At 39.8% G+C, this 12,858-nt stretch overlaps 1 protein-coding gene across 5 annotated transcripts in view; it reads left to right on the top strand.

Annotated features, from left to right (window-relative positions):
- COMMD1 (copper metabolism domain containing 1) overlaps positions 1–12,858 on the top strand; it is a 188,071-nt gene that overhangs the window by 48,206 nt on the left and 127,007 nt on the right. Inside the window, exon 3 of one of the 5 annotated variants that reach the window (XM_060412080.1) lies at positions 6–177. The exons of the other annotated variants lie outside the window; for them this stretch is intronic. Within the exon in view, the coding sequence (XP_060268063.1) occupies positions 91–177 (87 nt within the window). The 5' untranslated portion in view covers positions 6–90. The remainder of the gene's footprint in view (positions 1–5; positions 178–12,858) is intronic. 5 annotated transcript variants of the gene reach the window in all.

The following is a 12,858-nucleotide window of genomic DNA, read 5'->3' as shown; positions in this document are numbered from 1 at the left end:
TGGAGTACTTTAAAGTATATGCCATGATGGAAGCAACCTAGATGTTCATTGGCAGATGAATGGATAAGAAAGCTGTGGTACATATACACAATGGAGTATTACTCAGCCATTAAAAAGAATACATTTGAATCAGTTCTAATGAGGTGGATGAAACTGGAGCCTATTATACAGAGTGAAGTAAGTGAGAAAGAAAAACACCAATACAGTATACTAATGCATATATATGGAATCTAGAAAGATGGTAATGGTAACCCTATATGTGAGACAGCAAAAGAGACACAGATGTATAGAACAGTCTTTTGGACTCTGTGGGAGAGGGTGAGGGTGGGATGATTTGGGAGAATGGCACTGAAACATGTATATTCTCATATGTGAAATGGATCGCCAGTCCAGCTTCAACGCGTGAGACAGGGTGCTCGGGGCTGGTGCACTGGGATGACCCAGAGGGATGGGATGGGGAGAGAGGTGGGAGGGGGGTTCAGGATGGGGAACAAGTGTACACCCATGGCCGATCCATGTCAATATATGGCAAAACCACTACAATATTGTAAAGTAATTAGCCTCCAATTAAAATAAGTTTATATTAAAAAATATATGCCATGGTATTTCACTTTAGCTTCAATGTGTCTCTAAACTGCATAACACAATATGATTATACAACTAGTACAATTAACAATAATTCCTTAATGTACAGTGTTTCCATGATTACCCCCAGAAATGTCTTGCTGGTTTATTCAAACCAGGATCTGATCATAGACCACACACTGCATTTGGATGTTAAGTCTGGAAGGAAAATAATTAGTAGAGATAAGGTTGAGGGAGTTGTTTTTGGATTTTAGTAATGAAGTAGGACATAGATTCCCTGCAGAGATTGAGGGATAGGAAAGACGATTTGGAGCCTGGAGAGGCTAGAAAAAAATTGGAATAAATACAGTCAAAGGTGAAGAAATAGGTGTTAGGTAGCTTTGGTGGATGAAAATGCCCAGCAAGAGAAGCATTGAGAGTCATTAATGGATATCACCTTAGTCAGATGATCAAACTCAGCATCATCAATAAACGAATTGACATCTCTGCCTCATAGATAATATTTGTGCCCCCAAACCATAAACCAACTCTAATGAGTAATAGCCATCTTGTAAAATAGCCACTGTAGACTCTTCAAAAAGTCAAGAGAGCAGGGTCATTGGATGTCATCTTGGAGACTGTAAGGAGGAACAAGTTTTCCAAGTAAAGAAAACCATTTATTGGGACATTTAATTGAAGATTCTAGTGGTTTGAATATAAGGAGTATAGAGTTCAGAAAAGATCAAGATTGGGAGTTGGGATAATGATGTTGATAAAAATGTAACTTTCCAAAAAAGTCAACTTGTTACCCTCCTACAGATTCAAAAATAAGCACACAGATTACAGAATTTACTTTACTCATATTAAGTGAGGCAACCAAGGATATCTAATCCATACAAAGGAAAAATCAAGGGACTTCCCTGGTGGTCCAGTGGTTAAGCCTCCAGGCTTCCACTTCACGGGGCACTGGTTCCATCCCTGGTTGGGGAACTACGATCCCACATGTTGTGTAGCAAAAAAAAGAAAAAGTCATAACAGCACAAATTTTTGTGGTATAAAGGAATGGTATAAATTGTAAATTGAGACTGGACAAAACTAGGTTTTTCCCCACTCCTGTAGGAAGGAGGGGGAGATGTCAAATTACTATTTGACAGTCCATAATTTACATATCTATCAGTAGTGTACCACTTATGGAGTGTTGTTAAGTAACTCAAAGGCATTTAACTGGACTAGAATCTGATAGCCTGGAAAAGTGTGATGTATAGGATATTTTGTTCTGAGTTCCTCATTTAATCCTCACTACAATCCAGCAACCCTGATGCTGGGAAAGATGGATGGCAGGAAGAGAATGAGATGGTTAGATGCATCACCAACTCAGTGAACATGAGTTTGAACAAACTCCAGGAGACAGTGAAGGACAGGAAAGCCTGGGGTAGCAAAGAGTTGGACATGACTTGGTGAGTGAACAACAGCAGCTCTCCAGCAGAGGAGATAATCTTCTCTCCATGTAATTACAAAATTGATGCTTAGAGTAGATAAATAACTTGCCTAAGATCTTACTTATTAAAGGGGAAAGAGTACTGAACACAGGTTATTTTGACTCCTTAATCTGTAGTTTTAATCACTCATAACAGATATAAAAATGTACTGTGTAGAGGAGGAAGCCATTAGTTTCTGGAGCTGTGTTCTACAGGAGTTGGAGAAAAGATGGAGGTTGTTGAGGGTTATTGCAACCAGATTAAACATCTTGAGCCACAGCATTCAGATGTGAAAGATGATGGGATATTTGGGAAATGGTAAGTACATCACTATTTCCCATCACTTCTTGGGAAATAGATGGGGAAACAGTGGAAACAGTGTCAGACTTTATTTTTGGGGGTTCCACAGTCACTGCAGATGGCGATTGCAGCCATGAAGTTAAGAGACACTTACTCCTTGGAAGAAAAGTTATGACCAACCTAGATAGCATATTCAAAAGCAGAGACATTACTTTGCCGACTGAGGTCCGTCTAGTCAAGGCTATGGTTTTCCCTGTGTCATGTATGGATGTGAGAGTTGGACTGTGAAGAAGGCTGAGCGCCGAAGAATTGATGCTTTTAAACTGTGGTGTTGGAGAAGACTCTTGAGAGTCCCTTGGACTGCAAGGAGATCCAACCAGTCCATTCTAAAGGAGATCAACCCTGGGATTTCTTTGGAAGGACTGATGCTAAAGCTGAAACTCCAGTACTTTGGCCACCTCATGAGAAGAGTTGACTCATTGGAAAAGACTCTGATGCTGGGAGGGGTTGAGGGCAGGAGGAGAAGGGGACGACTGAGGATGAGATGGCTGGATGGCATCACTGACTTGATGGACGTGAGTCTGAGTGAACTCTGGGAGTTGGTGATGGACAGGGAGGCCTGGCGTGCTGCGATTCATGGGGTCTCAAAGAGTCGGACACGACAGAGTGACTGAACTGAACTGAAGTACAAAGAAATGTCAGCAACTCCCACCTTCCTACTTAGAAAAAATCATTCTGCGGGTTACTTAAAATGATGTTTGACCATTTTAGTGAGTTTGTGCGTTTTAGGAGACAGTTTATTACTGTGGAAACAAATAGGATTTAGAGGCAGAAATACCTTAATTACAATTCCCAGTGTTACAGTTTACCAGTTGAGTAAAGTTGGGTGAGTTATTTAATCTTTTTGAACCTCTATTTATTTATTCATATACAGAATAAGGAAAATAATTTCTAATTCAGCTAGAACTAGGAGTATAACATATGTGACACTGTATATAAAACTCCTAAATAGTGCTTGGCATATGATTTGTATTTAATAATTATTGCTCTTTTTATATTAAAATCCTCCCATGTGGTCAATGTTAATTCTCTTTAATCCTTCAGAAAAGTCATTTACTTCAGGAATTTGTATTTAGATCCAGTGGATACAGAGTAAATTACAAAGGTCCTTGACTGTGAAAAGAAGAGACCAGTTGTAGAGTTAGTGTTTTTTTTTTTTTTTAAGTAAAACATAAACATTTGCATAAGTAATATACAAGTAAAACTTTCCTCATTATAAAGTTAGATTTTAGTTATTTCTTTCTGATAGCTGTGTCCATCTGCAGTGGAATTGACTTTTAGACACAATGATGACAGTCTTCTAAGAAGCTAAGTCATATGCAGCTGGGGGTTTTTTGGTATCTTTTCTCAATACCCTAAGTGAAAGTGAAGTCGCACAGTCGTGTCTGACTCTTTGCTACCCCATGGACTGTAGCCTACCAGGCTCCTCTGTCCATGGGATTTTCCAGGCAATAGTACTATAGTGGATTGCCATTTCCTTCTCCAGGGGATCTTCCCGACCCAGGGATCGAACCCGGGTCTCCCGCATTGTAGACAGGCGCTTTACCATCTGAGCCACCAGGGAAGTCCTTTCAATATCCTAAAGAGCTAACTAAATTTTTCAGTTTTAGAAAAAAGAACTTGTCTTATATTATCTTTTTCAGGGGTACCACCTTATCTATATAACCATGACTACGTGTTTTAAAATTCTAGGTGACTGCTTTTGGAGTTCAAGAAAAATAGGAGTTACCATAGTAGAGCAAGCCAGCCAACTCCCAAGACAGTCCTCTTTCAGTTCAGTTCAGTCGCTCAGTCGTATCTGACTCTTTGCGACCCCATGAACTGCAGCACGCCAGGCCTCCCTGTCCATCATCAACTCCCAGAGTATACCCAAACCCATGTCCATTGAGTTGGTGATGCCATCCAACCATCTCATTCTCTGTTGTCTCCTTCTTCTCCTACCCTCAATCTTTCCCAGCATCAGGATCTTTTCAAATGAGTCAGCTCTTCACATCTGGCCAAAGTATTGGAGTTTCAGCTTCAACATCAGTCCTTCCAATAAATATTCAGGACTGATCTCCTTTGGGATGGACTGGTTGGATCTCCTTGCAGTCCAAGGGATTCTCAAGAGTCTTCTCCAACACCACAGTTCAAAAGCATCAATTCTTTGGCGCTCAGCTTTCTTCACAGTCCAACTCTCACATCCATACATGACTACTGGAAAAACCATAGGATTGACTAGACAGATCTTTGTTGACAAAGTAATGTCTCTGCTTTTTAATAAGCTGTCTAGGTTGGTCATAACTTTCCTTCCAAGGAGTAAGCGTCTTTTAATTTCATGGCTGCAGTCACCATCTGCAGTGATTTTGGAGCCCCCCAAGATAAAGTCTGTCATGGTTTCCACTGTTTCCTCATCTATTTGCCATGAAGTGATGGGACCGGATGCCATGATCTTAGTTTTCTAAATGTTGAGCTTTAAGCCAACTTTTTCACTCTCCTCTTTCACTTTCATCAAGAGGCTCTTTAGTTCTTCTCTTTCAGCCAGAACAGTGGTGTCATCCGCATTTCTGGGGTTATTGATATTTCTCCCAGCAATCTTGATTCCAGCTTGTTGTTCCTCCAGCCCAGCTGGAGCCCGTTTCTCATGATGTACTCTGCATAGAAGTTAAATAAGCAGGGTGACAATATACAGCCTTGACGTACTCCTTTTCCTATTTGGAACCAGTCTGTTGTTCCATGTCCAGTTCTAACTGTTGCTTCCTGACCTGAGTACAGGTTTCTCAAGAGTCAAGTCAGGTGGTCTGGTATTCCCATCTCTTTCAGAATTTTCCACAGTTTATTGTGATCCACACAGTCAAAGGCTTTGGCATAGTCAATAAAACAGAAATAAATGTTTTTCTGGAACTCTCCTGCTTTTTCGATGATCCAGCGAATGTTGGCAATTTGATCTCTGGTTCCTCTGCCTTTTCTAGAACTAGCTTGAACATTAGGAAGTTCATGGTTCACATATTGCTTAAGCCTGGCTTGGAGAATTTTGAGCATTACTTTACTAGCATGTGAGATGAGTGCAATTATGCGGTAGTTTGAGCATTCTTTGGCATTGCCTTTCTTTGGGATTGGAAGGAAAACTGACCTTTTCCAGTCCTGCTGAGTTTTCCAAATTTGCTGGCATATTGAGTGCAGTACTTTCACAGTATTATCTTTTAGGATTTGAAATAGCTAAACTGGAATTCCATCACCTCCACTAGCTTTGTCCGTAGTGATGCTTCCTAAGGCCCACTTGACTTCACATTCCAGGATGTCTGGCTCTAGGTCAATGTGGGTGATCACACCGTCGTAATTATCTGGGTTGTGAAGATCTTTTTTGTACATTCTGTGTATTCTTGCCACCTCTTCTTAATATCTTCTGCTTCTGTTAGGTCTATACCATTTCTGTCCTTTATTTTGCTTATCTCTGGATGAAAATTTCCTTTGGTATCTCTGATTTTCTTGAAGAGATCCCTCGTCTTTCCCATTCTACTGTTTTCCTCTATTTCTTTGCATTGATTGCTGAGGAAGGCTTTCTTATCTCTCCTTGCAGTTCTTTGGAACTCTGCATTCAGAAGCTTATATCTTTCTTACTCCTTTGCTTTTCGCTTCTCTTCTTTTCACGGCTATTTGTAAGGCCTCCTCAGACAGTCATTTTGCTTTTTTGCATTTCTTTTTCTTGGGGATGGTCTTGATTCCTGTCTCCTATATAATGTCGCGAACCTCTGTCAGTAGTTCATCAGTCACTCTGTGTATCAGATCTAGTCCCTTAAATCTATTTCTCTCTTCCACTGTATAGTCATAAGGGATTTGATTTAGGTCATACGTGAATTATCTAGTGGTTTTCCCCACTTTATTGTATTTAAGTCTGAATTTGGCAATAAGGAGTTCATGATCTGAGCCACAGTCAGCTCCCGGTCTTGTTTTTGCTAACTGTATAGAGTTTCTCCGTCTTTGGCTGCAAAGAATGTAATCAATCTGATTTCAGTGTTGGTCGTCTGGTGTTGTCCATATGTGGAGTCTTCTCTTTTGTTGCTGGAAGAGGGTGTTTGCTGTGACCAGTGTGTTCTCTTGGCAGAACTCTATTAGCCTTTGCCCTGCTTCATTCTGTACTCCAAGGCCAAATTTGCCTGTTACTCCAGTTGTTTCTTGACTTCCTACTTTTGCATTTCAGTCCCCTATATTGAAAAGGACATCTTTTTTTAGCGTTAGTTCTAGAAGGTCTTGTAGGTCTTCATAGAACTATTCAACTTCAGCTTCTTCAGCATTACTGGTCGGGGCATAAACTTGGATTACCGTGATATTGAACGGTTTGCCTTAGAAACGAACAGAGATCATTCTGTCGTTTTGAGATTGCATCCAAGTACTGCATTTCAGACTCTTTTGTTGACTATGATGGCTACTCCATTTCTTCTAAGGGATTCCTGCCCATAGTAGTAGATATAATGGTCATCTGCGTTAAAGTCACCCATTCCAGTCCATCTTTGTTCACTGATTTGTAGAATGTCGATGTTCACTCTTGCCATGTCTTGTTTGACCGCTTCCAATTTGCCTTGATTCATGGACCCAACATTCCAGGTTCCTGCAATATTGCTCTTTACGGCATCGGACCTTGCTTCTATCACCAGTCACATCCACAACTGAGTGTTGTTTTTGCTTTAACTCTATCCTTTCATTCTCTCTGGAGTTATTTCTCCAGTGATCTCCAGTAGTATATTGGGCACCTACCAACCTGGGGAATTCATCTTTCAGTGTCCTATCTTTTTGCCTTTTCATAGCGTTCATGGGGTTCTCAAGGCAAGAATACTGAACTGATTTGTCATTCCCTTCTCCACTGGACCACATTTTATCAGAACTTTCCGCCATGACCCATCCATCTTGGGTGGCCCCACACGGCATGGCGTAGTTTCATTGAGTTAGATAAGGCTGTGGTCTGTGTGATCAGATTGGCTAGTTATCTGTGATTGTGGTTTCAGTCTGTCTGCCCTCTGATGCCCTCTCTTAGTGACTAAATAAAATAAATCATCCTTTTAACAGAAAATACCTTTCTTTATTTATGATTTAAAATCTTCTTTTATCCATTATATTGTATGTATAGAAGCTCAAAGCAACCGTCCAGAGACTAACTTTGGAGGCCTTGTCTTGTTTTTCACATTGCCTACAAATCTTTCCTTCTTTCTCTGCTGACATGTTTAATTCTTCTCTGACAATAATGTCTACTTCTGTAAAGTCCGTTATATAAAATGTATATGAAGGCCACAAGTGTGTTTCTATAAAACAGCACTTGCATTCCTGGCATTTCCTTGTTGTTATTTCAGTTGTCTGAGTTGCCAAGAGATTCAGATACCACACATGTTTTATAGACCCTTCAACAGTAAAACAGACAGCTATGTTCCATGCAAGGAGAACAGATCAGACAGGCAAATACAAAACCTGTTGGCTTTATGTTCTCTGCTCCCTCTTTTTAGTTCTAAGTTCACCATAGACTTTGCAGAGATTGGCACAAAGTCTAAGGAGCAAAGAAAAGGGAACAAGCAGCTTTCATTTAATGCTAAAATACTAAATACTAAAATACCCAAGTCCAGTATAACCATCAGCTGCTACATTTAAAAACAAACTGGGCTTGAGATGTGTTGAGTGTGTACATGTGACATGTGGGGGAAGTGGAGAATGAAAAATAAGTTTTATTGATTAGTAGGTGGGACAGTTGGGAAAGCTCCCCTGAAGGGACCATGGGGTTGCTACTTTCTAAAGACAGAATCAGGAGATGCCCATATCACACACCCTAAATGAGTTTTGCTTCAGGCTTGTGCCATTCTAAAATATCAATGTGAAGGAATAAAATCATAAATAAAATCTACTTTTCTCCTAGAAAGGCTTTGTAAGTTCATGAATTGAAATGTTCAGTTAAGGGAGAAGGCCAAAGATATGAAATTGAGAAGTAAACATAATGGAAGACAGAGGGCTAGGATGGTGTAACAGTCACTGGTTTATCAGATTTTATGAATTAGTGAAGAGCCTGCTAGAGCCAAATATTACTCTTCACGTGTTCATTATCTTCAGAGCATTGAGTTTGTTATTTTTATTAACTAGCTTATCTTAAAACGAGTATCTTTTCTGTTTCATGGCTTTAAAATTTTTTTGGTTTGTTTTGTTCTTGTTTCACTGCTTGATGTTAAGAGGAAAACTTTTACAATTTGGTTCCAGTGGTTGTTGCCTGCAGATTGTGGCAATAGATTAAGAGGAAAAAGACCAACTAACTTTAGGCTTGCCTGGTATATGCGAGGGAGTATTCAATAGCTCTCTGGAGAAGGAAATGGCAACCCACCCCAGTGTTCTTGCCTGGAGAATCCCAGGGACGGGGAAGCCTGGTGGGCTGCCATCTATGGGGTCGCACAGAGTTGGACACGACTGAAGTGACTTAGCAGCAGCATTCAATAGCTAGCGACAAAAGGTTTATATACCAAACTTAACAAGGGTGGTGGTGGTTGGGTTGATCTTAGTTTTCTGAATGTTGAGTTTTAAGCCAACTTTTTCATTCTCCTCTTTCTTTTTCATCAAGAGGCTCTTTAATTCTTCTTCACTTTCTTCCATAAGGGTGGTGTCATCTGTATATCTGAGGTTATTTATATTTCTCCCAGCAATCTTGATTCCAACTTGTGCTACATCCAACCTGGCATCAGCATGATGTACTCTGCGTATAAGTAAAATAAGTAGGGTGACAATATACAGCCTTGACAAAATCCTTTCCTGATTTGGAACCAGTCTTTTGTTCCATGTCCACTTCTAAATGTTGCGTCTTGACCTGCATACAGGTTTTCCAGGAGGCAGATTAGGTGGTCTCGTATTCCCGTCTCTTGAAGAATTTTCCACAGTGTTTTGTGCACACAGTCAAAGGCTTTGGCATAGTCAATAAAGCAGAAGTAGATATTTTTCTGGAACTCTCTTGCTTTTTCCATGATCTAAAGGATGTTGACAATTTGATCTCTGGTTCCTTTGCCTTTTCTAAATCCAGCCTAAACATCTGAAAGTTCACAGTTCACATACTGTTGAAGCCTGGCTTGGAGAATTTTGAGCATTACTTTGCTAGAGTGTGAGATGAGTGCAAATGTGCAGTAGATTGAACATTCTTTGCCATTGCCTTTCTTTGGGATTAGAGTGCAAAGTGACCTTTTCCAGTCCTGTGGCCACTGCTGAGTTTTCCAACTTTGCTGCCATATTGAGTGCAGCACTTTCACAGCATCTTTTAGTTGAAATAGCTCAACTGGAATTCCATCACCTCCACTAGCTTTGTTCGTAGTGATGCTTCCTAAGGGCCATTTGACTTTGCATTCCAGGGTGTCTGCTCTAGGTGATCACACCATCGTGGTTATCTGGGTCATTAAGATCTTTTTGTATAGTTCTTCTGTGTATTCTTGCCACTTCTTCTTAATATCTTCTGCTTCTGTTAGGTCTGTACCATTTCTTTCCTTTATTTTGCCTATCTTTGCATGAATATTTCCTTTGGTATCTCCAATTTTCTTGCAGAGATCTCTAGTCTTTCCCATTCTATTGTTTTCCTCTATTTCTTTGCATTGATAACTGAGGAAGGCTTTCTTACTGTGCCTTGCTATTTTCGGAACTCTGCATTCAAATGGGTATATCTTTTCTGTTTTCTCCTTTGCCTTTAGCTTCTCTTCTTTTCTCAGCTATTTATAAGGCCTCCTCAGACAACCATTTTCCTTCTTTGCATTTCTTTTTCTTGGGGATGGTCTTGATCACTCCCTCCTGTGCAGTGTCATAAACCTACATCCATAGTTCTTCAGGCACTCTGTCTATCAGATCTAATAGCCTGAATCTATTTGTCACTTCCACTATATAATACCAAGGGATTTGATTTAGGTCATACCTGAATGGTCTAGTGGTTTCCCCTGTTTTCTTCGATTTAAGTCTGAATTTGGCAATAAGGCGTTCATGATCTGAGCCATAGTCAGCTCCCGTCTTATTTTTGCTGAATTTATAGAGATTGTCCATCTTTGGCTGCAAAGAATATAATCAATCTGATTTTGGTATTGATCTCTGGTGTTGTCCATATGTAGAGTCTTCTCTCTTGTTTTTGGAAGAGGGTGTTTGCTATGACCAGTGCCTTCTCTTGGCAAAAGTCTGTTAACCTTTGACCTGCTTTGTTTTGTACTCCAAGGCCAAAGTTGCCTGGTGGGAGTAGACTGTGAACACATTTTCTGTGTTCAGAGGGCATCCAGTCCAGATTTTTAGATGTTGGGCTCAAAGTATCTTTAGATGGTAGAGTGAGACATCAATGTCAGTTACTTCCCAGAGCAGAGCATGAAAGATCATGTTTTTGGTGACCTTCCCAGGTGACCCAGATTTGAAGTTATAAGTGGTTTTAAGTTTAAAGCAAATTGTCCAGCTTCAGCTTGAAGTCTTTGGAGCAGGATTACCTAGAGTTTCAATAAGGATCTGGGTAATCAGGTTTTAGTTGTCAATGATGTCAAGTCTCACACACTTGTAAAGTAATGCTCAAAATTCTCTAAGCCAGGCTTCAGTAATATGTAAACCATGAACTTCCAGATGTTCAAGCTAGATTTTAAAAAGACAGAGGAACCAGAGATCAAATTGCCAGCATTAGCTGGATCATTGAAAAAGCAAGAGTTCCAGAAAAACATCTATTTCTGCTTTATTGACTATGCCAAAGCCTTTGACTATGTGGATCACAACAAACTGGAAAATTCTGAAAGAGATGGGAATACCAGACCACCTGACCTGACTCTTGAGAAACCTGTTTGCAGGTCAGGAAGCAACAGTTAGAGCTGGACATGGAACAACAGACTGGTTCCAAATAGGAAAAGGAGTACATCAAGGCTGTATATTGTCACCCTGCTTATTAAACTTACATGCAGAGTACATCATGAGAAACTCTGGGCTGGATCAAGCACGAGATGAAATCAAGATTGCCAGGAGAAATATCAATAACCTCAGATATGCAGATGACACCACCCTTATGGCAGAAAGTGAAGAACCAAAGAGCCTCTTGATGAAAGTGAAAGAGGAGAGTGAACAAGCTGGCTTAAAGCTCAACATTTAGAAAACTAAGATCATGGCATCTGGTCCCATCACTTCATGGGAAATAGATGGGGAAACAGTGGAAACAGTGTCAGACTTTATTTTTGGGGGCTTCAAAATCTCTGCAGATGGTGACTGCAGCCATGAAATTAAAAGACACTCCTTGGAAGGAAAGTTATGACCAACCTAGACAGCATATTAAAAAGCAGAGACATTACTTTGCCAACAAAGGTCCATCTAATCAAGGCTATGGTTTTTCCAGAAATCATGTATGGATGTGAGAGTTAGACCATAAAGAAAGCTGTGTGCTGAGAAACTGATGCTTTTGAACTGTGGTATTGGAGAAGACTCTTGAGAGTCCCTTGGACTGCAAGGAGATCCAACCAGTCATCCTAAAGGAGATCAGTCCTGGGTGTTCATCAGAAGGACTGATGTTGTAGCTGAAACTCCAATATTTTTGCCACCTGATGTGAAGAACTGACTCATTGGAAATGACCCTGTTGGCTGGGAAAGATTTAAGGGGGCAGGAGAAGGGGACGACAGAAGATGAGATGGTTGGTTGGCATCACCCACTCAATGGACATGAGTTTCGGTAAACTCTGGGAGTTGGTGATGGACAGGGAGGCCTGGTGTGCTGCAGTCCATGGGATCTTAAAGGGTTGGACATTACTGAGTGACTGAACTGAACTGTACTGATGTCATGTCAAGAGAGTAAGAGAAAAAATGGAAACAATATGGTAGTATCCAATCTACTTGGAGGTAAGAAATAGCTCAAAGACAATGAAAAGAACTAGAATCTGATAACTCACAAGAGCTGTAGTTTTCTGCTGAAAAAAATTCTCTCTGCAGTCATAAAATTTCCCTTTATATTTATCCCTATTTTGATCAATGATATCAAAGTAAGATTATCCTTGTTTATAAAATAACCCTAATCTAATTAAATTTGTCCTAATTATTTACATAAAAATAATAATTATATTGATCACTTAAACTTTTTAAATTTTCTTTGCTGAGACTTATAAGAAATCTCAGATTGGACTTAAAACATGTTTGAGACCAGAAAGCCAATTTAAGAACTTACCACCAGACTTTACCTGCAGTAATCTATAGATTTGGGTAAATTCCTTTTTCTTGAGGTCCCCTAAATATCTCAAAGTTCCTAAACTTATGACCAATGAACTTCCTCAGTCACCTGTAAGGCTGGTAACCTGTAAGTTAGGTTACAGGGTAACCTCCAAGTGGACTTTGTAAGCAATGACTCTTTATTTATTTTTTTACAGCACAACAAAATAATTATTTTAATTTTAAAAAACCACAAATGCCATTATCACTATTAAAAGAACTAAAAACAAAATTGTAAGTAATTCTTAATTTTACAAAATATAATAAT

The sequence above is a fragment of the Ovis aries genome, chromosome 3 (genome assembly GCF_016772045.2).
Source record: "Ovis aries strain OAR_USU_Benz2616 breed Rambouillet chromosome 3, ARS-UI_Ramb_v3.0, whole genome shotgun sequence".
Classification (NCBI taxonomy): Eukaryota; Metazoa; Chordata; class Mammalia; order Artiodactyla; family Bovidae; genus Ovis; species Ovis aries.
This window is presented reverse-complemented; position numbering and strand designations above follow the sequence as displayed.